At 42.2% G+C, this 28,000-nt stretch overlaps 1 protein-coding gene across 6 annotated transcripts; it reads left to right on the top strand.

Annotated features, from left to right (window-relative positions):
* Positions 1–26,069, top strand: ptbp1b (polypyrimidine tract binding protein 1b). 6 transcript variants are annotated; one of them, XM_029706530.1, is made up of 16 exons: positions 1–87; positions 831–884; positions 2,787–2,817; positions 7,429–7,492; positions 7,663–7,835; positions 8,074–8,220; positions 10,306–10,500; positions 10,586–10,696; positions 12,100–12,289; positions 12,486–12,566; positions 12,867–13,009; positions 14,638–14,671; positions 15,971–16,063; positions 16,272–16,488; positions 16,653–16,730; positions 23,495–26,069. In XM_029706530.1, exons 1-16 carry the CDS (start codon positions 80–82, stop codon positions 23,625–23,627), a joined length of 1,752 nt encoding a protein of 583 aa, XP_029562390.1. In that variant the 5' UTR covers positions 1–79; the 3' UTR covers positions 23,628–26,069. The 6 variants fall into 6 exon arrangements, with proteins under 6 accessions (XP_029562390.1, XP_029562393.1, XP_029562391.1 ...); XM_029706533.1 differs by having other exon boundaries at positions 2,790–2,817; positions 12,100–12,277; positions 23,495–23,805; XM_029706531.1 differs by having other exon boundaries at positions 2,790–2,817; positions 23,495–23,805.
* The last annotated feature ends 1,931 nt before the right edge of the window (positions 26,070–28,000 follow it).

Genomic DNA, 28,000 nt, shown 5'->3' with positions numbered 1-28,000 from the left:
ATTTTGTAAGGGTATAAGAAAAGTCAGCCAGGCAACAGACTTGTTGGTCTAACTTGTGTAGCTAGTTCCGTGTTGTGCAATGGACGGGTAAGTTCAAGGAAGAAGTTATGCTCTCGAGAAAAGAGCAACAAACTAACATGCTATATTAAATATGTCCTGTAACGAAAATGAACTAGTTAACCTAGTATTGTGTTATTGTCTCTTGGTTGCGATGGAAACATGGTAAAGCTTATTTTCTGTGCATCAGTGATGGATACTCCGAGATGCTTAACGTCGTTAGTTACCAACCAACATTGTTGCTTTGGCGTTGTAGTTAACACTAATAGGCTATTTTCTTGCTGTTGTCTAGACTAAATTGCTCTTTAGTTAATAAAAAGCAAGACAGTGACGCATATTGAGTGGACTAACTAGTTTTTCTGTGGTTTGGATGCTAGCTTGGCTAAGGCACTAGTTCTATCCACTGAAAATTGGAACCACCTGTGGCAGTGCGGCGTTGGATTATTGTGTGTTGCAACATTGTTTGCCAGGATATTGTAATGTAGCTGGTCCTATCAACCTACGGTATTGTCTAGCTTTGCTCACGGTTAAAAAACTATAGCTATTTACTTAGTTTTAGGAGTCTTGCCATGACGTTACTAACGTGGCTCTCCAACCATGCTTGTTGTACACAAGTTATATTTCTGCTGCAGACGTTCAGAGATAAACAATACTCTACTTGAGAATTCTGAAATGTTGTTAATATTGCTATAGCGATCATTGTGCTTGAAATTCAGAGCAAACAGTGAAAATACAATATTATAGGCTTGTTATTAACCCCACATTTCTTCCAGCCGTCTAGAGACTGATTTGTATCCTATGGGATCTACTTACGTCACTGAACTAGAGTAAGTTCTTATTTTCATATACATTTTTAAATGCAAGGTACCAGTTCATTAGTTGTAAATATCGGATAATAAACATGATCTTTAGGCTGATTTTTATATCACTTAGGTTTTTTGTGTTGTATGTTGGAATCAATTTTTACGTCTAATTCATGTAGCACTGTGAGATGCCCGTTGTTGATGCTAAGTAACCTCCATAATGGTGGTGATCAGGTTTCTCAGCATGCAATGACTTGGTGTGAGAATTGAGGGAGTGATTTGAGCTGTTGCATTGTCTTGCTTATCCTCGCCCTTGCAGTCAATGTAGCCTTTATTTGTCTACTTTGTATCAAGTCTACTCTGAAAGTATATAATCCTAAAAGATGGAACATAGTTTGATTTTTCAGTAGATTCCAACGTGTAAAGAAAGCATTTAGCATTTTTTTTTTTTAATTGTCATGTGTGGGCTTTGAAACCACAAGGAATTTGTCATGGCAGCAGATATTTGGCTTATGGGAGTTTGAGGGGCATATTTGCCACAAGACTGTTTTGCATATGTGTATTCCTTTTGTCCTGAAGAATGGCACATAATTATGTTACTGCTGTTTTCAGCCACTGGTCAAATTATTTATATTGATCAGTGGCTGATCAATATAATTCTGATTGAGAAAGGGTGGTAGATGGGAGGAAGGCTTGAGAGAGCTTTTGGGCTGAGTTTCCTGGCTGTCTCGCATGAGAAACAGGATGTGGAGGTTAATCTTCAACTGAGTGTCCGCCAAATACCACTCATTTTTCATGGGCAAAGCTGTGGGAAAGGGAAAGGTTTGCTGTTTGCTCTTTCCACCTTTAACATTAGGGGGTATCAAGGGAATGCTTTGCCTTAAATGCAATTTAGACAATTGGTCAATGTTGTTTTTCTACTTAATCTTGGTAGAATTATAAATTCTAACTTTTTACTTCCTAGCAATTCCTATTATGGACATTCAACATACATTTAGAAGTGGAGAGGCATTTGGCAACCTCCCAAGTCTTATTTGTGTCAAAATAATAAACTATCATCTGTAACATCTTATCTAGCACCCGAACTTACTGGTGGCAGTACCGCTCCAGATGTCCAATGCTATTGCGTATGCGGTTTATGAAACTTGACAATTGTATGTTCTGCATGGTTCCTTTATGAGGGGCAGCAGGTAGCCTAGTGGTTAGAGAGTTAGGCCAGTAACCGAAAGGTTGCTAGATCGACTCCCCTAGCTGACAAGGTAAAAGTCTGTCGTTCTGCCCCTGAACAAGGCAGTTAATCCACTATTCCTAGGCCGTCATTGTAAATAAGAATTTGTTCTTAACTGACTTGCCTAGTTAAATAAAGCTTAAATTAAAATGATAAGTCATTAGCTATTTTTCCATTAACTTGTCCAGGGATTTTTTTGTCAACATTTAGAAAGATTGCATAGAAAATGGACATTGCGACATTGCTTTTGTTGTATAAACCTGGGTCCATGTAAACCTGCCTATTAACTTTAGTACAGGCCTAAGTGGAGAGCACGCTTATTTTGGTAGTGTTTTTGGAAGTCTTTGGTCTTAGCTTTTTCTGAGGTGACATCCTTCTCTTATTTTGCCATAACAATTTTTTGTTGGTTAGGTAGCCTATATGGCAGTTTTGCTTCATGTTAAGGTTAGACACTTGTACAATAAAATGCACTACTAGTTCAATAGCCTAATTGAGCCAATGACTGTCTGCTTTCCAACTTTTCTGCAACTGATAAATAAATCTAGTTAGCTGTTTTTTTTAAGCTTTTCTCTACCTTTTGGGGTTTCTGGATCTTAACTATACAATAGTGAACCTCTTAGTCTTTTAACCTTAATTTGGGCATTTTAATTTTTCATCCTTACTGCTTCTAACATTCCTGTCTTCTCTTTTCTTCACAGCAGTGTCCACGATATTACAGTTGGTACAAAGGTAGGCACCCTCTTTTCTCCTTTCGCTTTTCCCCTGCTTCAACATGTCAGAACGAGGTGTTTGACAAAGGCTTCAGATTAGAATGACCTATGGATGTAGCTGTGTGCGGATTTGACCAATTGTTGCTCAGGCTGCATTTTATCCCTAATCAGATTCTTGTTATTACGGCAGCCATGCCAACTATTTGCACCATGAGAAATGAAAGCTTTCAAAGAAGCTAGCATGTGAAGGCACACCTACAACCAGTTTGGATCTGGCAGTGGGAATATCCTGTTTGCTTAGGTCGCAAGTTTTTAATTGGCTTCAAGTCACCCAACAGGTTCCTTTGTTAGCATGGTAGTTGACTGATTAAACAATGTTGAACTGTAGAGGAGGCATGCACAAAGTAAATTATACAATTAAGGGGAAAGGCCTCCTTAATGTTGCTTGTTTTCTTTCGTGACACATTGCTACACTTTATGGGGGAAAGCAAAAGTAAAACACTTTGCCTTGTCACTGGTTACCAGTTCCCAAGTTTACATTTCTCAAACTGTTTTCATCCTGTGTGGCGAGAACATTGCTGTTGCTGTGGAAACAGTCGAGCCTAATTATTGGTTAGCTTTGGCATTGTGCCGGGAATGCTCTTGGTACATTCCAGTGTTCTGGCTCCTCCAAGCGCTTGTCTCTTAAGGACTTTTTGTCTCTTCACTGATACACCAGCACATGTCCCAGTAAGTGTTAGCCAATCGTAATGCTGTACCACTCATAGGCTGGTCCCAAACTTCCCTTGAGTCCTTTCTCAAGAAAATGCCTACTTTTACCATCAAATGGCCCCTGCAGTCTATTGGCCAGGGCTAGCTAACTTGAGCAAAAGCAGATGTTTCTAGATGGTGGAAATTTGAGTAATTTTATGCTCTACGCAGCAGATATGCCATTGTAAGTGCTGTCTCATTCCCATGATGGATGTTGATGTTGAGTGAATCCAAGATATGTGGTTTTGGGATGGTGAGCGAACACAGAGCCGGTGTTCCTGACTCGGTGCGTGTTGCACGTCTATGCTCTACAGACTGCTGTTACTGTCGCTTCCCAGCTTGGTCTTCAAAGGCCACCCCACAGCAACTGCATTCCTCGCATCTCTTTTTCGCAGAGATAATCGTCTGTGGTATGTGCCTAGCCAAGGGGCACTCTTAGCACACAGCACAAAGACTGATTCTTACAGGTACCACGTGCAAATGAGAAGGCCATTTTGTTACACGCAAGCCAGCACACATCGGTAACCTTAACCTGGCTACGAATTACCACCACCTTATCTTCACAGGAAAAGGGAGCTGTTTGCTGGAATGCGGGTGGTTTTTCCCTCCTCCATTTTTCTAATTGCTTCTTGTGTTTCCTGTTCTCCCCCTGGGGTGTGTCATTACAAACTGCTGGCCTCAAAGAATGGCCTGTTGACTGTTTCAAAATGGTTGGGAGGATCTTGGGTGGAACTGTGTAATTTGGATCAGTACAAATTGTTGCCCCTTAACATTTAGTTAGCAAAATTGTAACCAGGCGAGTGCAATATTTTATTACTTTGATGTTATTGTGCTATTGTAGGCCTATATTTTGGTAAGTGGTGGTTATTCTGGAGAAGACTGCAGCTATTTTAGGCCAACGTAATAGTTGTCAATATTCTTGAAATGCCACTATGGAGGTGTAGTCAACAGGTTCAATCCTCAAATATAATTTTGGGGTTTTTCATAGTTTTCCAATCCTATGTTAAAGGTTGCGCTCAACCTTTTTGTTTTTTTTGTTTTTTTTCATTACATTTTTTTAAAATAAGAGTAGGTCATTAAATGTAAAGACTAGGCCTATTTACCTTGGCTGTGGAGATGGCCTCTCAATCGCATTCCTCAAAGATGGGAGAGGGTGGTGGGGTGAATGGAACCAATTCAGCACATGCAAATATGTTTCCCCCCATTTTCAACATGCATGTTGTTCCTCTGGCCTCTGTTTCCCCCCACACAAGCTGATTAGGTAAAGTATGGGAAAGGGCTGGGTGGCCTGTTTGATCATGTCAGTCACCATTGGCAAAAGTTTCTAGGTAGCCAGCATATAGGCTACGAACTAGATTAAAACTCACGGGAGCCGCGGTGTAGTGGCTTTAAGGGGTTCAGACACACCATTAGTGTTTGCTGGCCGAGAGTACTAGCACTTCTGAACACAACTCGCCGAGTGCGCACCAATTTTTGGATGGCTTGAAACATTTCGTCAGTCAGATGTATACAGCAGGTGGTCCCTAAAACACAGCGCTGTGAACGATAGGCAGACGAATGCTAGATCCACCTTCGGTGCGATGTGCGTGAGCTTTAAGAGGCAGAGGATTGAATTGCCGTTCAATAATTTACATGTTGATAAGTAACAAGATCTCACTTGGCCACCTCCAAGGCTCCCCTATTTTTATCAGAACTGGCCTTTTAAACTAGTTTTGCGAACACTTGTGTGCGGCAGGGTAATTGCCCAGGAGAATTTTGTGGCTGTGGGTCTAAAGAGAATCAGCCTTGTGTATTTAGGCTAAGAGTCACGGGTGTGGCAGCGCACCTCACCTGGAGCCACAGTCTAGGGTTTCTATGGGTACGGAGTGACATTCAGTGCTGCCCTGGTAACGACCCCATTCTTGCGGTGCATTGTCTCCTGCTTGCCTGCGCAGTCTTTTTCACCCCCCTGCTTTTCCCTCTCCACACCTTTCTAATCTTTTAATTTAGGCCCTCAAAAGCTCCCTCTGAAAACTCCATTAGAAAACCACTCACTTCATTAACATTGCTAACCAACTGAAAGCCTTAGCACAGCTTTTTTAAAGAATTGCAGCTTAACTGAGTTTTCTTACAAGTTTTCTTGTTCTCCTATCGCATAGTTATTTTATAGGACGTAATACTTAACGGGCTTAACTTTTGACAACTGAATACATATCAAGTATTATGTCTTTAATTAATACGTTTTTTTTTTTTTTAACCCAACAGTCTGGCCAATTGATTAGTAAGTTCTCCTTACTCTTGTAAAAGCCATTTGAGTGTTGGTGGCAGACAAAGCCTGTTCTGTGACTTGGCCTGCCAGTCCTGCTAAGTGTTAATTTTTTTTAGTCTGTAGCAGGACCAGGAACATGCTTTTTGCTTCCAAACCTCTTTTGCAGACCTTTACACACAATTTGTACTCGCCCCCATACCCCTTACATATGGTTTTCATTGAGTCTCGCACCAGTGGAATTTGGAGGGGTTGGTGGGGAGAGAGGCGAGCACATTCTGTTGCCATCTCAGCACTGCGGAAGGCTGTTTAGCTGTGTACTCCTTGTGTTAACCAGAGCAAGCTTCCCGTCCACATTGTCGATTACATGAAAAGCGCTGGCTAGCTGCTGGTGAATCATTTCCTTGAGCGTTGTCTGTTTCCCCCTATTGTTGGTGTTAGACTATAGAGGACAGATGGTGTGCAGCCTTGTTTTACACACGCTGTAAAGCATACTACCTCTGTTTTATAGGGCATTGTATGTTTGTTTATGGCTCTGTATTTGTTTAAATCAGGTTTTACTGTGGTTTATGCTTTTCTTTATCAGCATAGGCTTATAGTTCAAGGAAAATATAGTTGGGCTATGTAGGTGATGTAAGAACAACATAAGTTTGTTTCAAGCAATTATTTTGAGGCTTTCAGCTAATTTGTTTTTTGGGGGATTGGTCCATCAACTATGGAGTGTGAGCAGGTCACCATCTGAGCCATCAACCCCTACCAGTACCCACCTGGGTTGTGCCAGACTGCAGAGTGATGTACCACCAGACCCATGACTCGGGTTTCTGCTCCCCCGTCCCTCCCTCCTCCCGCCCTCTCATTCCTGCTGCTTGGCGACCCAGAAACCGAGTTGTTTTTTTCCTCCCTTCCCACTGAATTCTCTGGTTCCCTCCCTTAAACCTATGCCAATACAGATGACCCCAACATGCATACAAGCGCATGCATGCACATGAAATGCAAGGGCAGTGGGGGTTGGGATGGAGAGAGATTGGGTTGTGTCCATTTACACCACCCCCCCTCCCCCACCTTAGGCCATAGAGGACTTAACGTGGTTAGCAAGTCCGGTCATTGGATCCCCGTCAGTCTGCGTATGGTCTTATCTATGCGCATTCCTCTCGTCTTTCTTTGTCTGTTTCTTCTACTTGTAGCTCAGGGGCTGTAGACTCAGGTTCACATAACTTTTCATGTTAGCTAAGCAGCTGACCTTTTCCTGTTCCCATTGTCACAAGGCAATGGGTCACCCGGTACCTTCATACAGGTCGACAGGAAAGGCTAGTAAAGGGACAGCCTAGTAGTCCATCTTTGTTTTGGCTGTGATGGGGAGAACCTATGCCAAGATTTGCGATTTGTCTATATCGGTCTTCCATTATTTTGGTAGGTCAAAGTGGGTGGTTTTATTTAACCTGTGGCTGTTACGAGTTTCGTCCCAATGAATACGAGACAAGACGTTTCTCCCGTTTCCATTGTAAACCATAGGTCTTACCTAAAAAGAAACGGGAGAAATGTGCTATTCAGTCATTAGGTTGGTCATGTCTTTAAAATGACGCTGGTGGTGCAGTTCTGCATTGGTCTCAATAGCGTGTCCTTCTCCCTTTGCAGAGAGGATCAGACGAGCTTTTCTCCTGCGTGGCAAACGGACCCTATATAATGACCAGCGCAGCAGGTCAGTGTTTAAACTTCCGTTTGTATTAATATCAACCAAGTAAATGTTTGAATCCACTATGAGCGAAGGTTGAGCACCACCTCATCCAATTCTGATCTATTTTGGCTGAATTTTCAAAAGGGTGTACATCCCAACAGTAGGCTCTCTTTCTCGCTCTCTCTCCTCCACAGCCAATGGCAATGACAGCAAGAAATTCAAAGGTGACATAAGGGGCCCAGGCATCCCGTCGCGCGTCATCCACGTGCGCAAGCTCCCCAACGACATCAACGAGGCCGAGGTCATCTCCCTGGGCCTGCCCTTTGGCAAAGTCACCAACCTGCTCATGCTCAAAGGAAAGAACCAGGTAAGTGGTCTCACATGCCAACCCTAGCTCATTTGCTTTAACAGGGTTCTCTTGCCCTCCACTCAGAGGGGAGGGGTGTATTAGTTACCATTTTATAAGCTAGTAGTAACCAACTGTTAACCAGAGTGAGCATACAACTGTTGTGGTAGTAGAGTAAATGATATGGCCCGCTTGCTATCCGTAGCTGGACTTTTTTTTCTTCAGAAATGGTGTTCTTATGGCATTCTCCTGTGTCCAGGCCTTCATAGAGATGAACACCGAGGATGCGGCTCAGACCATGGTCAGCTACTACTCCTCGGTGACGCCGGTCATCCGCAACCACCCCATCTTCATGCAGTACTCCAACCACAAGGAGCTCAAGACGGACAACTCCCCCAACCAAGTGGTGAGTCACTCTGCTGCAGCTCCATCCTTCTCAGCAGTTGCATAACCCTTTATCTGTGAAGGCTTACTACTTCTGGAAGGCCATAAGAGAAGGCTGAACTCGAGTGCGCTTCATGTTTTCAACGTTGCTTGGACAAAGGAGCATGTCTACAAAACACATCAGCAAGGGATTTCAGCTGCCACCCTGAACCTTTTTTTCATAATTACTCTTCATTCATTTTGACTTTTTCATTTTGTAGGCTTCTCCGAGCAATTAGTGTTTGATGCTTAGAGCCAACATGAAGGTTTCCTCCACAGCGGACTAGTTTTCTGTGGTAGTATTCCACATTTTTGGTTTTCTTTATTTTGAATTGGCCTCTGGCTCTCCTCTGTTTCCTGTATTGCTGGGTCAGAATGACTCATTTGGAAACTATCTGTTCTTGCCAGGGCTTGTGTGGTTGCACAAACAAACCACCAGTCTACTTGTCAGCTGACTTGAGCCAATCAGAATGAACCTATATTCTGCTGTGTTGCTGAAAATGGAGCTGTCGGCATTCGACTGCTAATTTGTTCAACTTCTACTTTATTCCGCAGAGTGTCTCAAGTTTACCTTTCCCTGAATATCTTGCAGGGGTTGGACCCGGTTCAGGGAACACAACTGAAAACCGGAAAATAGATTTTTTTCAAAGAACTGAAATGCATCCTGGAACAAAAGTGATCCATAATGTTCCAGAACAGAAGCGTTATTTTAAAAGCACGGGTACTGATTAATACTTTGCGTTCCAGGCACACCAAAAACAATTGTCCTGCAACAAAGCGCATGTATACGAAGTCCTCACTCAGACTTATTCCAGTGTCTACCTGCATGCTGAAATTTTTTGCCAGTGCGTATTTAGGCTACCTGCCCCTCCCCTGTCCGACACACAGGCTACTGTACTGACCTTACAAGCTTGATTCAGAAGATGGGGAGTGATTTTTAATTAGCAAGAGAACAGGAACCTTTTCCAATGCTAGTCAAGGATACTATAGGCCTAGTGATTGCGTTTTACGTTGGATTTATTAACTACCGAAAGGAAAGACGTGTTTTAACTCAAGTTTGTTACCTAGCTGGCTCAAAGAACATTCAAAGTGCCTCTATAGGAGCTGCTTCTCGTGGGTATAATTCTGTGGCTAATTAATATAATCCATAAGATACCCAGCACTTTATGACACCCCAACCCTCTCGCTCTCCCCACCTGCAAAATCTGTCGCATCTTGGGCCTTAGGCTACACTTGTCTGTTTGTCACGAAGGTAAACAACTAGCTTGCCTGCTCCATCCTCACTGATTGAAGTAATTTAATGAGATAAATGAAAAAATTGTTGACTTCACAGGTAAAAAAAAAAATAAAGGAACGGAAGGAATGATATAAACCAGTACTTTTTTTGGGGTTCGAACCGGTTCAGAACATTTTTGCTGGTCGGAACAGTGGAATCAAAGGGGAAAAAATGGTTGTTCAGACCCGACGCGATTGGAAAATCATTTTGGGTCCAACTGATACATCTTATAGTCTAGTGTGTACCATGCACCCTCCCAACAAGGCCCTCCCTTTTTCTAAACACGGTTTCCTGGGCGATCGCATGCCAATGGCGACCAATGGAAGCCACAGCTGTCCACTCTACTCCCCTTTCAAATTACTCTACTCTGGTCTTATCTGCTAATAGGTCAATGAAGGTAACATAAACACTGCTGCAGTATAGATGAACATTCCCAGATGTTTGGGTTTTGCTGGTAGAAACTAAGTTTCTCTCCATGGTGTTCCTCAGTGTTTTTCTTCCCACCAGGTGTTTTACACTCAAACAGGCCCCAGTTTTTCCACTGTGTATACAAACATGTCACGGACAGAGTGGTCAGCAGCACCCTGGAATGTAATCTTTTACTTCCCAAAATAATTATTTTTACAGCCATTTTCTTGTAAATGTCCTGCAACTAACCTGAGGCTGTTTAATGAGAACTTTCGCAACATTGAAACGTATTGACTCTGTGGGAGTCAGGTCAGCTCTACCTGAGCATTTGTAGATTCTCTTGCTTCTTGCCACTTCCATTGAACCATCCTCCTCTCTTCACAGAGAGCCCAGGCGGCACTGCAGGCAGTGAACGCAGTCCAGGCAGGGGGCATGCCCATGGCAGGGGGCATGCCCATGGCAGGGGGCATGCCCATGGCAGGGGTGGATGCCTCAGGGGGCATGGGTGGGCACAGCCCTGTGCTGCGTGTTATAGTGGAGAACCTGTTTTACCCAGTCACCCTGGACGTGCTGCATCAGGTAACACACACACTTTTCAATACATTTATGACTGTATATAGGTCTGAGCTTGTATTCCCCCTGACCATGCCCTCCTTGCATGCAGATCTTCTCTAAGCTCGGCACAGTGCTGAAGATCATCACCTTTACTAAAAACAACCAGTTCCAGGCCCTGCTGCAGTACTCGGACGGTCTGACCGCTCAGCACGCTAAATTGGTAAGTAGTGCCATCTACCTGTCACAATAATATACAGCAGGTCTTATTCCTCTCCCATTTTTCTTCATTGTGTTTTCAGAGCCTGACTTTAATGTGTACTAAATGTAGAGTGTGGGAAAAGAATAGTCTGAAAGATGAATGATCAAATCCTTGGATGCAATCTAATGCGACGGTAACCTGCCAAAATGACTAACGCCCCATAGCACTCACGTCAGTAGCCATTTTGTGCTTTGAAAGGCAGTTCATGACTCAAATCAACACCACCATCCCAGAAACCCTAGTCCTACTCCAATTTGCATACCGCCCCAACAGATCCACAGATTACGTAATCCACACTGCCCTTTCCCACCTGGACAAAAGGAACACCTATGTGCAAATGCTGTTCATTGACTACAGCTCAACATTCAACACCGTAGTGCCCACGAAGCTCATCAATAAGCTAAGGACTCTGGGACTAAACACCTCCCTCTGCAACTGGGTCCTGGACTTCCTGACACGCTGCCCCCAGGTGGTAAAAGTAGGCAACAACACGTCTTCCATGCTGATCCTTAACACTGGGGCCCCTCAGGGGTGTGTACTTAGTCCCCTCCTGTATTCCCTGTTCACCCACAACCGCGTGGCCAAACACGACTCCAACGCCATCATTAAATTTGCTGACGACACAACAGTGTTTTGGGTTTTGCCGACAACGATGAGACGGCCTATAGGGAGAGGTCAGAGAACTGGCAGTATGGTACCAGGACAACAACCTCTCAATGGGAGCAAGACAAAGGCGCTGATCGTGGACTACAGGTAAAGGCGGGCCAAACAGGCCCCCATTGACGGGACTGTAGTGGAGCGGGTCGAGAGTTTCAAGATCCTTGGTGTCCACATCACCAACGAACTATCATGGTCCAAACATACCAAGACAGTCGTGACGAGGGCACGACAACACATTTTCACCTTCAGGAGACTGAAAAGATTTGGCTTGGGTCCCCAGATCCTCAAAGTTCTACAGCTGTACCATTACCCAGTACATCACTGGGGTCAAGCTTCCTTCCATCCAGGACCTATATACTAGGTGGTGCCCCCCCTGGTTTTACACAGCTGCTACTCACTGATTATTAATGCATAGTCACTTTGCCCCTACCTACATGTACAAATTACCTCGACTAACCTGTACCTCTGCACATTGACTTGGTACCAGTACCCATTCTATAAAGCCTCATTAATGGAGTTTTATTGTTTATGAAAACATTTTTACTTTAGTTTATTTGGTAAATATTTTCTTACCTTCTTGAACTGCATTGTTGGATAAGGGTTTGTAAGTAAGCATTTCACGGTAAGGTGTATAACCTGTTGTATTCGGCACATGTGATAAATCAAATTTGATTTAATGCTGAAACTGTCGCCCTGTGGTGAAGTCTTTAGATGGGCAGAACATCTACAACGCCTGCTGCACCCTCCGCATCAACTTCTCCAAGCTGACCAGCCTGAACGTGAAGTACAACAACGACAAAAGCCGCGACTACACGCGGCCTGACCTGCCCACAGGAGACAGCCAGCCCTCCATCGACCACCAGGCCATGGCTGCAGCCTTCGGTGAGTACTATGGTGAATACATTTTAAATTTACCTCCCTCCTTCTTCCCTTCTCAGTTAGACATGATTGGACAGGTGGAAGCTATGCGGCTGAACCCGTACCCTTCACCTGTCCAATAATTTTCAACATGTAATATTTGTATAATTTACAATAAACTGAAGGCAACTAATCAATTAACACTCCTCTGTATCCATGTGTGTTTCTCCAGGTGCTCCCGGGATCATCTCAGCCAACCCGTACGCAGGAGCTCATGCCTTCCCCCCGGCCTTCGCCATTCAGCAAGCTACAGGTGAGTCTGATCGTCCTCTTTCTGACACCTGCCTCGCTCCTGACCAACATCGATGGATTGTGGTTACATGGACCTTTTCACTAATACTTTACATTTCAAGGAGGAAGCTGGCCTCATCCACTACCATTGAGTGGCAACACTACAACTTTGAAACGTTTGCGGACCTTGACCTATGAGCAGATTAGCAGTCGTGCTCAGCGGCTTCCAGTCTGGCCTTTTCTCTATCAACCCATTCAGGAGCCTGTGCAGTAAGTTTTTTTTTTTTTTTAAATTCTCCCTCCCGTTTGCTTCCCTCTGCAGGCCTGACGATGCACGGTGTCCCCGGAGGCCTGGCCCAACTGACCATGCCTGTGGCTGCGGCCGCGGCGGCTGCAGGCAGAATGGGCTTCCACCAACTTTCCGGTGGCCACTGTGTCATGCTGGTCAGCAACCTCAACCCAGAGGTTAGTCCTTCCTTGACTCCCTCTCGACCCATAGTGGCCCAGATGGACTGAGTCCAGCTGTGAAGCCTCTGTGGACGTGGGTTTTATTCCTGTTCCCTACCCTGCACCCCAAAGTGTGCACTTGCTCACTCACCCCTCGTGCATTTAGAAGTTGATTGTTGTAAGCATGGGCTACCTCGTGAGTTTTCACCAAATTTCTCGCACCAGTACATTTCTTGTAAATTCATGCAGGGGAGTGAATGAGAGCACACTTTGGGGAGAGAATTGGACTGCAGCCCTTATTTGGAGATGGCTGTTTCAGTGGGCCCACATGACACATGCCAAGTAAATTGGGCTGTGTATTATATGCTGGCTCTCCGTGTAACAACATTGATGTTAATGTATCCACTTCTATTGAAAATGTTTTTCAGGCCTCTCCCTTTACCCACACAAACCATGCATTAAGTCATGCATCGGTGATATTGAGCCCCCATTACTGTCAACATCCTGCAGTACTGCAATGCGTACAGTGTAGCAGAGCTCTTGGCTTTTCCCTAGTGATTTTCCTCACTCCTGTTCTACTCTGAAAGTGTTATACCGTCCCTGTTACCGAATTTTCGCTAGCAGTAGATGCAAACACTTAGGATACACAAACTTCATCAATATTCATTTGTTGACTCGTTCAATCACTAAGTTTTCATTCAAATTGAAGATTAGCTTTAGGTTATTTGCGCCCTCATAACTATTATTTACCATACAGCCAGTTGGACCTATAAATTGTACGTTACCTGTGTGGAATTTCTTAACATTCTATTCATCAGCATAACGGCACCAGTCCCTCTTAATCTACTGAGCATGATAAACTTTAAATTATTGGACAGCTCATTCTGTAACCTCCATACATGCAGTGCAATTTTTCATCAGATTTAGAGGCAATATTGCTTTTTTACATTTAACATGGCCTTCAGCTTAAGCCCAACAAATATTTCTAGAATCATTAATTTAAAGAATGTATCTCTTCAATAGTAATGGTGCACGTCAACACAGACAGAATTCTAGAAGTATTGTCTCAGCCTCATGTATCATTCCTCCTAGTTTCATTGTTGGTTTGTAATCTTCACTCTGATTTAAAGCACATTCTATACTGGATGGAACACTTCATATTTCTTTGTATACTGACCTTGTTTTTTACCTCCTTTTCTTGTTTCTCTCCCTCCCCATTCCCCCTCCCCCTCTTTTTTGGTTTTAATACCTTCACCTGGAAACCTTTTTTTATTTTTTTGCCAAACTGACTGCACGCCCCATGAATTCCCTCTCCCACTTTCTTCTCTCAACCATTATACCACATCATCCGTTGTGTACACATCACATGCATATAAATGCACACGTAAACATATCCACTTATCTTTGCTCATATCATATTGTTACATATACCACCCCTCCACCACCTCTAAATCTCCTCCCATTCTTTGCTCCTGTCCAATTTATTAACCCTCATGATCCAACCACCATTTTTTTTTTTTTTTTTTTTGCCATTCCCCGTGGAACTGCCTCCGCTGTGGATGATATGTTGAACCTCCACTCTCCTGCCTCCGATCTTTTTCCTGTCCCTTCCTCCCTCCGCTGCCTTCCTCTGCTGTCTTATAAAGAGAGTTACGCCCCAATGCCTCTTTATTCTTTTCGGTATGTTATCATTAGCACCTTTTTTATTATTACTACTTGTTTGTTCTGTTCTTTTTCTTAACTAATTTGTTTCAGTTTTTTTTTTTCTTTAGTTTTCAAATATTTTGCGTGTTGATTTGAGACACTTGGCAAAAAGTTGCAGCATTTTCATGGGGTGTCTGTCCACAGCTGTCTTTAAAGGGACACTGATTTGACAATTTATCCAACTATTTTCTTTCTCTGAAAATGGTCTATAGTTATGGTTTTGAGTCTGATCATCAACTTAAGCCAAATTGGTCAAGAAGACATGGACCTTAAATGCAATTTTGGGCCAGTGTCTCAATGCTGCAGTTTTCGGTCCCACGCTATATGAATATTGCAGACTAGTCTTTTTAATACTATGGACCAATTTCATGTCAAGAAAACCTATGAATAATTTCCAGATCAGCGTTAAATATTCCTTTAAACATAGTGCAAATGACAAGACTGCACGTTGTGCGTTTTAATTTATAAGAATATCTTGTGGAAAGTTCGGTGAGATGCTGTAACTTTGCCACAGTACATTTAGATTTTATCATCTGTCTATTGTCATAGTTTGCATGCTTGATTTTTGTCATCTTGCATGCCCTTTATGAACGCTGTATCAATTGCTTTTGGTTAATGGTCAAGACTCCCATTTGTGCAGAGTACATATGGCCAATTTTGCATTCCTTCTGATCCTTATTCTAAATTTCTGACTTGCAGTCTGTTTTTTAACCATTAAGTGCCTTCATCTTCCTAAATGTTTTTTTACCAATTTACCAGGGAGGCGTCCCTTTGTAGACGCAAAAGTAATATCCTCCTTGATAAACTACATAAATCCCTTATTTTACCTTTTCTGTCCAAGTATAGTGACATTAAGTTCCACAGCCTGTCTCAGACTATTCCAATTCTTTGAATGTATTAAAACCGATGTACAAACGGTAGCCTACAATTTGATATTTTTTAAATGGGCTTTTATGGTGTAGGAAAGTCACACACGTACCTCTGAGATGGTGAATTACCAATTCCCACTAGTGGCCATGATGCAATATTGCAATGATCAGTGGCTTCAGTCACTCTTGCTAGAATGTATTTTGCCCCCCTTATCATTTAGATCATTGGAGGAGCATCTTGATTATGAACTGAAGTTATTCATATACACAAGCTTCCCTGTGGTGCTTAGATGGGTGTTAACCAAATCTTAAGTGCCCAAAGACATGGTTTTGATTGGATGGCTTGGTCTGGTTTAGTTAAATTGATTTTCAAATGGTTGTTCCCCCCCCTTAAATCTGTGTGAAGGTGTATATGGCGACGTGATGAGAGTGAAGATCCTGTTCAACAAGAAGGAGAACGCTCTGATCCAGATGTCTGATGGGACTCAGGCACAGCTAGGTAAGGCCCAGCTAAACTTTCCTGGGAAGGAATACCTCCAACAAATCCAAGAACTAGTTCCAACTGAACAGCAATATGTAGGGAGTGATGTGCATCTGAAAATGATGCTAAAGGGATACAAAATAAATGACCTGAGGTTATTTAGCGATGGAAATATACCCAAACTCTGAATAGAAGACTCACACTGCTTAACCTCTGCTTTCAACAGCAATGAGCCACCTGAATGGCCAGAGGCTCCACGGGAAAGCGCTGCGCGTCACCCTGTCTAAACACACCAATGTCCAGCTGCCCCGTGAGGGCCATGAGGACCAGGGCCTGACAAAGGACTACAGCAACTCACCCCTGCACCGCTTTAAGAAGCCCGGCTCCAAGAACTACTCCAACATATTCCCTCCCTCAGCCACCCTGCACCTCTCAAACATCCCGTAAGTAGACTGGAGGAGTTTCTCCTGCATTGAGCCCACCGACCCTTTCGATAGCTGCTAATCCTGAGGTACCGCTTTCGTGGTTTGGGGGAAAAAAACTCTACAAATGTATTGGTAAACTACTGCTAAAAGCTTATCAAGTTTTACAATGTCTTTCTTTTTAGTCCCTCTGTGGTTGAGGATGACCTCAAGATGCTGTTTGCGAGCTCCGGTGCAATGGTCAAGGCCTTCAAGTTCTTCCAGTAAGTTATCTTTTTTACCTCTCAAACAGCCATAAGGTAAAACATAGAAAACAATCTGCTCGCATGTATGATGTCTTTAGGAAAGTCTGTATTTGGAAAGTATTTAGACCCCTTGACCTTTTTCCACATTTTTGTTACGTTACATCCATACTCTAAAATGGCGTCATCAATCTGCACACAATACCCCATAATGACACAGCATAAACATGTTTTTGATTTTTTTTGTTGTTGCAAGTTTGTGTCTATAAAAAAAAATAAAAAAACGTAAGTATTCAGACCCTTTACTCAGTACTTTCAAGCACATTTGGCAGCGATTACAGCCTCGAGTCATCTTGGGTATGACGCTAAAAGCTTGGCACACCTGTATTTGGGGAGTTTCTCCCATTCTTCTCTGCAGATCCCCTCAAGCTCTGTCAGGTTGGATGGGGAGCGACGCTGCACAGCTATTTTCAGGTCTCTCCAGAGATGTTGGGTTCAAGTCTGGGCTCTGGCTGGGCCACTGAAGGACATTCAGAGACTTCTCCAGAAGCCACTCTTGCGTTATCTTAGGCTCGTTGTCCTGTTGGAAGGTGAACCTTTTCCCCAGTCTGATGTCATGAGTGCTCTGGAGCAGGTTTTCATCAAGGATCTCTGTACTTTGCTCTGTTCATCTTTCCCTTAATCCTGACTAGTCTCCCGGTCCCTGACGCTGTAAAACATCCCCACAGCATGATGCTGCCGCCACCATGCCTCACTGTAGGGATGGTGCCAGGTTTCTTCCAGACGTGACGCTTGGCATTCAAGCCAAGAGTTCAATCTTGGTGTCATCAGACCAGAGAATCTTGTTTCTCATGGTCAGAGTCCTTTAGGTGCCTTTTGACAAACTCCAAGAGGGCTGTTGTGGCTTTTACTGAAGTGGCTTCCGTCCAGCCACTCTACCATAAAGGCCTGATTGGTGCGGTGCTACAGAGATGGTTATCCTTGTGGAAGGTTCTCTCATCTCCACAGAGGAGCTCTGTCAGTGACCATCAGGTTCAGCTCTGTCAGTGACCATCAGGTTCAGCTCTGTCAGTGACCATCAGGTTCAGCTCTGTCAGTGACCATCAGGTTCTTGGTCACCTCCCTGACCAAGGCCCTTCTCCCCCGACTGCTCAGTTTGGCCGGGTGGCCAGCTCTAGGTATGGTTTGTGGTTCCCAAACTAATTCCATTTAAGAATGATGGAGGCCACTGCGTTCTTGGACCTTCAATGCTGCAGAAATATTTTGGTACCTTTCCCCAGATCTGTGCCTCAACACAATCCTGTCTCGGAGCTCTACAGACAATTCCTTCGACCTCCTGGCTTAGTTTCTGCTCTGACATGCACTGTCAACTGTAGGACCTTATATAGACAGGTGTGCCATTCCAAATCATGTCCAATAAATACAAATTATCACAGATGGACTCCAAATTGTAGAATCTCAAGGATCAATGGAAACAGGATGCACCTGAGCTCAATTTTGAGTCTCATAGCAAAGGGTGTGAATACTTATGTAAATAAGGCATTTGTTTCTATTTTGTTATAATTGTGCAAAAATGTCTAAACCTGTTCACTTTGTCATTGCGGGTTGTGGAGATTGAGGACATTTAAAAAAATAAATAAATAAAATGTTTTTAAATCAATTTTAGGATAAGGCTGAAACGTAACAAAATGTGGAAAAGGGAAGGGGTCTGAATCCTTGCCGAATGCACTGTATCTGACCTTGTGAGAAAGGAGTAGTTCACCCAAATAACAAAATTACATTGGTTTCCTTACCCTGTAAGCAGTCTATGAACAAGGTATGCTAGCAATCCATGCTTTGGTTTAGGTTCCCTGGCACTGTTTCCAAATTCAGAAATGTTAGAATGTGTGTCATGAATCCCATTCAAATCATTCGCGCATCATGAATCCCATTCAAATCATCTGAAAGTATCTAAAACTGATTGAAGCTCAACAGTCATTTACAGAGGATTGGTAATCCAGCCAACTTCTGGAAAGTGGTCAGATCTTTTAAACAAAACTCCACCCCTTCGTTGCCCCAGCAGGTTATGACAGCCTCTGGTCCCATGCTAGACATTTTGTGGCGCTTTTAATAACCATTTTGCTTCAGCTGGCCACCTATATGAAAGGATAGCTTCTGAAAATTCCTCTCATTCCGGAGTCCTTTAGTTGACTCAGTGCATCATTCTGTACAGTCTTTTCTAATACTCGCATACTTTATTTTCCTTTCTACCATTTTTCTGATGTAATAAGTGCTTTTCTGAAGATTGATGTTTTAAAATCCATAGGGTCTGATTCACTTAATCCTGTTTTTAATGCAGCTTTCTGCCCCACTTATTGCAGAACCTTTGCCATATTTTTTATTTGACAATTGTCTTGTGTTATCCTGAAGATCTGGAAAGCGCCACATGTCGTCCCCAACATAAGATGAGATCCTTCTGACTTAGATAACTGCTGTACAATTTCCAAATAAATAATCCCTAAACTCACAGCTTCTCACTCTATTCTTAATTTCTTTGGGATAGGTGGGACATTAGCGTCCCACCTGGCCAACAGCCGGTGAAATTGCAGAGAAATTCAAATTAAATTACTATAAATATTAAACTTTCATGAAATCACAAGTGCAATATATCAAAATGCAGCTTAATTTGTTGTTAATCCAGCCAAGGATTAACAACAAGATTTGAACAGATTTCAAAAAGGCTTTAAGGCAAAAGCAAACCATACGATTATCTGAGGACAGCGTCCAGCAGACAAATGCATAACAAATCATATTCAACCAGGGATTTGCGACATGAAAGTCGGAAATAGCGATATAGTATATGCCTTTGAAGATCTTCATCTGTTGGCACTCCAAAATGTCCGTTACATTACAAATGATCCTTTTGTTCGATTTAATTCCTTCTTTATATCCATAAAAACTCAGTTTAGCTGGCGCGCTTCAGTCAATAATCCACTCGGTTTCCTTCCTTCAAAATGCATACAAAATTAATCCCAAACGTTACCAATAAACTTATCCAAACAAGTCAATCAACGTTTATAATCAACCCTTAGGTACCCTAATACGCAAATAAACAAAATTTAAGACGGAGAATCATTATTGTCTTTACCGGAGATAAAACAAAAAGAACGCACTCTCTCGGCCATGCGCTTGGAAACACTACAGCCAAAATGGGAGGCCCTAGGAAAAACTACAACTTCTTCCTAATTTTTACAAAAACCAGCCTGAAACTCAAGACTGTTGACATCTAGTGGAAGCCCTAGGAACTGCAATCGGGGACGATTTCGCCCTATTATAAAAGTGCCAGGCATTGAAATCAGTGGTATGCTGAATTATTTATTTTTTTAAATGTTTTGTCCTCGGGGTTTCGCCTGCCATTTCAGTTCTGTTATACTCAGACATTATTTTAACAGTTTTAGGAACTTTAGAGTTTTCTATCCAAATCTACCAATTATATGCATATCCTAGCTTCTGGGCCTGAGTAGCACGCAGTTAACTTTGGGCAGCATGCTTTTCATACGGTTGTCAAAATACCACCCCCCCCCCCTATCCCAAAGAAGTTAATGTGCACCAGTCTGGTTTTAGACCTGAACATGGCATCGTTTCAGCTGCTATGCATGTTTTAGTGTTAAATTGCTTAGATCATACTTTTCTTTTTTTCATTTTAAAAGTCTGGCAAGTGGTTTGAAAATTCTGTCAGACGGAACACTTCGATTTCTGATGGTGTTAAGTCTAGTTTTCTGGCTATTAATGTGTAATGCAAGGGTCGGTATTGGGACCTGTTCTCTTTACTATTTTATATAAATAATATTTGTCTATCGGTTAAAGTGTAATATTCGTCTGTATGCAGACGCCCCAACTGTTGACCAGTCGTTGTTAGTTGCAATCTGACTTTGTTGCTTTTATAAAAACTTGTACTTAATGGGCAAGACTAAATGTTATTGAATTCTGGCAAAAATGTTTGCTGTACTACATATTTATTAATTGAATGGTTCTCCCATCGATTGGGTTCCTGCCTATATATTTTGGATTTAAAGTCTTAAACACTGACCAAGTTGAAACTCTAAGATTTGAAGTGGTATTTTTCAGAAATAGATCTAGCCTCTCCCTAAAAAGCAGATTGTACAGTCAACTTTCCTGCCAGTTCTTGACTAGGGTGACACCATTTACCAGAATGCAGCAGCCGCTCCTCTGAAACCTTTTGAATGCTGTCTACCATAGTGCCCTACGCTTTATCGCAGGTGACTGTTTGAATACTCAGCACTGCATCCTGTATCAAAAGGTTTGCTGGTGCTCATTAAAGTCCTATAGTTCACTTCACAATTTTGTTTAAAAAGCTCTACTATGCTTGCCTGGCTACCCCAAACACCTTGCTCCGGCCAAATGCAATGCGTCTGGGTCGTAGTACCTCCCTGACGATTTCTTGAATATAAATCCATTCTAGATCATCTGACTGGTTCCAAAAACCAATGGGTTGGCCAGAGCCAGAACACACATGGGTAATGCAGCGTTTGAAAATACATCTTTGGCTTTCATACTCTGATTGGTTTGAGATGATTCAAAGGCTTTGTTTTGTACAACACCCCTCATTTTGACATCGCCACAAACAACTTCAATGATGGCAGTCTGACAGTGTCTTCAGAAAGTATTCCTACCCTTTGGACGTTGAAAACATCTTTAAAGAAATACAGAAATATCTTGTTTACATAAGTAATCACATGCCTGGAGTCGATGCTTTCTAAAGCACCTTTAGCAGCGATTACAGCTGTGAGTCTTTCTGGGTATGTCTCAGAGCTTTCCACACTTGGATTGTGCAACATTACCCATTCTTTAAAGAATTCTTCAAGCTCTGTCAAATTAGTTGTTGATCATTGCTAGACAACCATTTTCAGGTCTTGCCATATATTTCCTGTAGATTTAAGTCAACTGTAACTTGACCACTCAGGGACATTCACTCGGACAGTCTTCTTGGTAAGCAACTCCAGTGTAGATTTGGCATTGTTTTAGGTGATTGTCCTGCTGAAAGGTGAAATCTTGGTCTAGTGGAAAGCAGGCCGAAGCAGGTTTTCCTCTAGGATTTTGCCTGTGGTTAGTTCCATTCTGTTTTATTATTTTTTTTAAATCCTGAAACACTCCCCAGTCCTTAACGATTACACATAACATGATGCAGCCACCACTATGCTTGAAAATATGGACCGCGTTACTGTGTTGTATTGGATTTCCCCTGAACATAATTTGTATTCAGGACAAAAAGTTAATTCCTTTGCCACATTTTTTGCAATATTACTTTAGTGCCTTGTACGCAGGATGCATGTTTTGGAATATTTTTTTAATTCTGTACAGGCTTCCTTTCACTCAGTCAATTCGGTTAGTATTGTGGAGTAACTACAATGTTGAGCCATCCCTCAGTTTAATGGCTGTGATAGGAAAAAACGGTCACTGTTTTAGTCTCCATTGGCTTCATGATATCCCTTAGCGGTTTCATTCCTCTCCGGCAACTGAGTTAGGAAGGATGCTTGTATTCTTGTTGTGACGGTGTATTGATACACCATCCAAAGTGTAATAACTTAATGCTCAAAGGGATATTCAATGTCTGCTTAAACAAACACATTTTACCCATCTACCTGTAGGTGCCCTTTGCGAGGTATTGGAAAATTACCCTGGTCTTTGTGGTTGAAATATGTTTCAAATTCACTGTTCGACTGAGGGACCTTTAGATAATTGTGTGTGGGGTATTGAGCGACCTTTAGATGATGGTGTGTGGGGTACTGAGCGACCTTTTAGATGGTGTGTGGGGTACTGAGGGACCTTTAGATGATTGTGTGGGCGGTACTGAGATGACGTAGTCATTCAAAAGTCATGTTAACTATTATTGCACACAGTGAGTCCATGCATCTGACTTAAGCACATTTTTACACCTGAACTTATTTAGGCTTGCCATAAGTGGTTGAATACTTATTGACAATGTCATTTTAGCTTTCCATTTTTTATTAATTTGTAAAAATAAATCCACTTTGACATTATGGGGTATTGTGTGTAGGCCAGTGACAAATCTCATGTTAATCCATTTTAAATGCAGGCTGTAACACAACATAATTGTGGGGGAAAAATCCAAGGGTGTGAATACTTTAAGGCACTATGTAGCGAATGATAGAGCAGCGGAATAATTAAATTTGAGTTGTCCGACTTGCCTAACATGAGTTACCAAACTGGTTCACAGGATTGGTTAACTGAGGTTCCTCGGGTGTCCACCGAATTGGGTAAATCAACCTTTAGTTTTAATGCACATCACTGCTGGAACTATTTACAAAGCTCATTACCAGTGAATGTTCTGGTGCTGATCAGGCAATTTTAATGTTGGACCTAGTAGCTGAGGAATGTAACTATTTTTCAAAAATTGTGTTGCGGGTGTATTTTTGTTTTTTACATTGTATTGATTGCCCTCATTGAATTGATTTGTTGTATTACAGTGATCGGAGCACCCTTGAGAATGAGGCCCTGGTCTCAATGGGTTTCCCATGAATGAATGAATGAATGAATAAATGCAAATATTGGTCCTATGACTTGAATGAGATTTGTGCCATAAATGCTAAAACATTAGCACTTGGAAACAGTGCCAGTGAAACTTAACTTAAACCAAGGCATGGATTGTTGCCATTGTTGTCCATATACTGCAACAGGGTAAGGAAACCACAATGGTTGAATTATCCCTTTGAATGTTTAAGGAAAGGCTGCATATTTGACTGTGTGCAATGTTTATTTTTTAGGAAAGACCGCAAGATGGCCTTGGTCCAGATGAGCTCAGTTGAGGAGGCCATAGAGTCCCTCATCGAGTTCCACAATCACGACCTGGGTGAGAACCACCACCTGAGGGTCTCCTTCTCCAAATCTACCATCTGAGGGGTGCAACCCAAAACGCTACTTGTAATGGGCCGCCCCATCCCTTCACGACCTCTGTCTGTCAAGTTGTGGGGAAGCGACTTTTCAGTCGAAGTAGCACCCACCACAGCAATCACTTCTATCATTCCTAGTATATTTATATACGCATATCTATGTAAGTCGACCTATAAACCATATGGAAAAGAAACGTGCACACCCGATTTTACTGGGTAAAAAAAAGTTTTATATTTCTAGCATCTTGCCTTTGCGAGGTAAATGAATTCCTTGCTCTCTGCACCGACAGAAGTAGTTTACACTTGCCTGTCTGATTTTAAGAGATTGGCGTAGCCTAAACTTCAGTCTTTTGGTAAATTCCATTTGCCTTTGGGTTCCAACACCACTAGGTTCTGAGGTACTTCTGTGACGCCTCATGTCCTCTTTGCCTTCAGATGCTTTCTGTCCGTTACTCCAGAAGTCTTATGTCCTTCAATTTGATACGTTGGCATTTTATAGCCAAAACAAAATTTTACTTATCTTCCTCTCTCCAATCCTTGCTTGCGAAGACCAGGTTTACAGCTGATATGGGTTTACCGTTTGTATAAAATGTATTACAAGGTGGTTCATTTCTCTCCCCCATGTATTATCAAGGTTCTTTTTAGTCTTATTTTAAAATTAAGATGCGCTAGTTAGTTGAAGATAAAATCCACAACTCAATATCTAGCTTTTTTATTTTTTAAATATGTCAACCCCTTGTACCAGGGTTTGTGATTATTAGTCTTGTTTACTGTATGTCTAGATGTAGGTTTGCATTTTTTATGAAATTTATGCAATAAGTTTTGTACAAATCCAGTATTGTACACATTGTTATTGCTATATACTGTTGGTTGTAGCTTATAGGTATTGGTCAGTGGTTGCCTTAACGACTGTGCCTTAGCAAAGGTCTTACTAGAACTTTCCTGATAAGTATGGCTTACAATGTCTTATGATTTGTCTTAATGGCTTGCCTCTCCTGATGCAGTGGCTGTCAATTTAGCATATTTATACAACTTTGTGATACACTACAGCGCAAAACCAAATGAGGCCTTTTTGCAAGTTATTTTAGCGAACCTGTATACGCAGCTTTATTCATAATGCGCTGCCACAGAGTTGTGGTAGTCTGCCTGCCCATTATAGCACATTTTACAAGGCTCTTACGGGGATCAGACAAAAGCGGACTATTGTGACTCTGCTGCTGTGAATTATAAAATAAACGTTAGAATTGGAAGCGTCTGTCAGTTGAATGCCAAGATGAATGATGGTTATTTCACATGTTTACATGTGCTCCTAAACCAGGAGTGAAGAGCTTCATATGTCTGTTACTCGGCTTAGTGTTTTTCGAAGGCCTTATCGTGAGGGGTTAGTAGCCTTATTGTACAGGGCTGTGACTTTACCTTAATGCGGTCATTGCTAACGGCAATACGGCACCCTCGTTCATGGTAGTCTATGGACTGGACTTGTGGATCTGGACAACGTTCAACTTAAATTGAAATCCATCTTGCGTTTTTGGAGAAGTGCCTTTCAAACGAAGCCTTTCTTGGTCTGTTTATAATCGTATGTTTACGTAATGAACGTATGTTCCTGCCTTAAGTGCCCTCAGTCTCATAGGAAATGCACACATCCGGCATAAATGTAAAGGTCTGCAGTGATTCTGAGCGCTTGCTACAGTGAAGGTGGACACTTGTTGTAGATCACATTTTGAAAGGTAATTATCAGTCTTAATACTTGGACATTCCACATGTACATCATTTTATATTGGGCAAATGGTGAGGTTCTCACAATTAATTGTGCATCAAGTTCCTTATTTATTTTAAATTGGTGCAAAGCAATATAATTTCAGGGTCATGTGAGGAACCACAGTGCGCAGACATTGTTCCATCACTAGTTTTCTTGAACACCAGCTTATTTCATGCTGACCTATTCATCATTGGACACCAGCAATGCAGAAGAATGACAATTTGTTTGTAGATTACTCAAGAATAAGTGGCACTTGTCTCCATATCAATATGTAGCATGCATTTCTATTAAAGGTATTTTACTTGCTTTGCATACCCCAGACCAGGAGTGGATTTCCCAATTATGCAAAATTGCACAGCATTTAAAATCATTACAACCTCAATCACTTAACATTAAGATGGCAGGATTTCTTCGAGTTAGGTGATTGTCAGGGGGGTGAAAACCTGTATATAATAGTTTTTTTTTGTACCACAAAGTAGGTATTCTGAAACGATAGGTTTTATATCTATGAAACATCTATTTTGATTACAGCTTGGGACCTTTCTCTTGAGCCTCTCAGTAAAAAGCAAACATCACAATTAAATTGTTTTCTAACAAACAAAAAATGGGTCCCTTCTGGTCATTAGTGTTCTGTATAGCTTAAACTTTTCTTGAAATTGTGCCTTCAATAAATATTTTCACTGCTTTCAATTTGTAATTTCCTTTCTTTGTGTTCTGCCACTTTTAGATTTACCTCCTTGCTCATCAGTTGGTTTCCTTCGTTCTCCTGCAAACCATTGGATCTATAGAGGCTACTTATTGTTTCTGAGCCAAATACTTAGGACAGTACACTATTGAGTTCATTTGATAAAACGTGCATAAAAATAATTCAGAGTATAGCGCCCAAGCTTTGTGATTTCCAACTACTCTTCGAAAACACTGTCGGGCGTGAGTCATGCAGTTTTAGGGTTCACTGGTGGTCAAATTTTGTATTTTTGCATGCATTGTATGCTAAGTACTGGCAATTTGGGGAGCAACTTGTGTAGTTGCTTGCAAGTTGTATTTCATGTAATAGGGGCCAGGCCCTTTTTTTCCCCCTGACCAGGAAAAGGTGTGGCTATAACTACTACCCAGAGTTTATTTATTTATTTATTTTTTGTTCTGGTTAGACAGACCGAACAAAAATATTAACTCAACATGCAACAATTTCAAAGTTACAGTAGTTAAAAAAAAATGTAGTCAATTGGAATAAATAAATTGGGCCCTAATCTATGGATTTCACATGACTGGGAATACAGATATGCATCTGTTGCCCACAACAAAAAAGTAGGGGCATGGATCAGAAAACCAGTCTATCTGGTGACCATTTACCCCATGCAGTGTGGCTTCTCCTTCACATAGAGTTGATCCGGCTGTTGATTGTGGACTGTTGTCCCACTCCTCTTCCCTGCCTGTGCGAAGTTCCTGGATATTGGCAGAAACTGGAACACGCTGTCGATCCAGAGCATCCCAAACATGCTCAATGGGGGACATGTCTGGTGAGTATGCAGGCCATGGAAGAACTGGGACATTTTCAGCTTCTGGGAATTCTGTACACATCCTTGGGACATGGATCTGTGCATTATCGTGCTGATGCATGAGGTGATGGTGGTGGATGAAAGTAACGAAAATGGGTCTCAGGATCTCGTCACGTTATCTCTTCATTCAAATTGCCATTGATAAAATGCAATTATGTTTGTTGTCCGTAGCTTATGCCTGCCCATACCATAACCCCACCGACACCATGGGGCACTCTGTTTACAACGTTGGCATCAGCAAACCGCTCACCCACGACACCATACACGCTTTCTGCCATCTGCCTGGGACAGTTGAAATGGATTCATCCATGAAGAGCACACTTCTCCAGCGTGCCAGTAGCCATGGAATATGAGCACTTCGAACTGCAGTCAGGTCAAGACCCTGGTGAGCTTCCCTGAGATGGTTTCCGACAGTTTGTGCAGATGTTCTTCAGTTGTGCAAACCCACAGTTTCATCAGCTGTCCGGTGGCTGGTCTCAGCTGATCCCACATGTGAATAAGCCGGATGTGGAGGTCCTGGGCTGGAGTGGTTAAACGTGGTCTGGGATTGTGAGGACGGTTGGACATACTGCCAAATTTTCTAATTTGACATTGGCTTATGATGAACATTACATTCTCTGGCAACAGTTTTGTTGGACAATCCTGCAGTCAGCATGCCAATTCCACTCTCCCTCAACTTGAGACATCTGTTGCATTGTGTTGAGACAAAACTGCACATTTTAGTGGCCTTTAATTGTCCCCAGCACAAGGTGCACCTGTGTAATGATCATGCTGTTTAATCAGCTTCTTGATATGCCACACCTGTCAGGTGGATGGATTATCTTGGCAAATGAGAAATGCTCCCTAACAGGGATGTAAACAAATTTAGCTAACATAATGCAGCATTGGAACACAGGAGTGATGGTTGCTGATAATGGGCCTCTGTATGCCTACAGTATGTAGATATTCCATAAAAAAATCTGTTTCCAGCTGCAATAGTCATTAACGTCTACAGTGTATTTCTGATCAATTTGTCATTTTAAGTTGACCAATTTTGCTTTTCTTTCAAAAACAAGTTCATTTCTA

Source organism: Salmo trutta, chromosome 22 (genome assembly GCF_901001165.1).
Source record: "Salmo trutta chromosome 22, fSalTru1.1, whole genome shotgun sequence".
NCBI lineage: Eukaryota > Metazoa > Chordata > Actinopteri > Salmoniformes > Salmonidae > Salmo > Salmo trutta.
Note: the sequence above shows the minus strand (reverse complement) of the source record. Positions and strands in the feature narration are given on the sequence as shown.

Bases quoted from the DNA above. Each gene is read 5' to 3' on its own strand.
- ptbp1b (XM_029706530.1), top strand. The intron at 8,221-10,305 runs GTGAGTCACTCT...CTCTCTTCACAG, and splicing joins ACAACTCCCCCAACCAAGTG to AGAGCCCAGGCGGCACTGCA. The intron at 12,290-12,485 runs GTGAATACATTT...GTGTTTCTCCAG, and splicing joins AGCCTTCGGTGAGTACTATG to GTGCTCCCGGGATCATCTCA.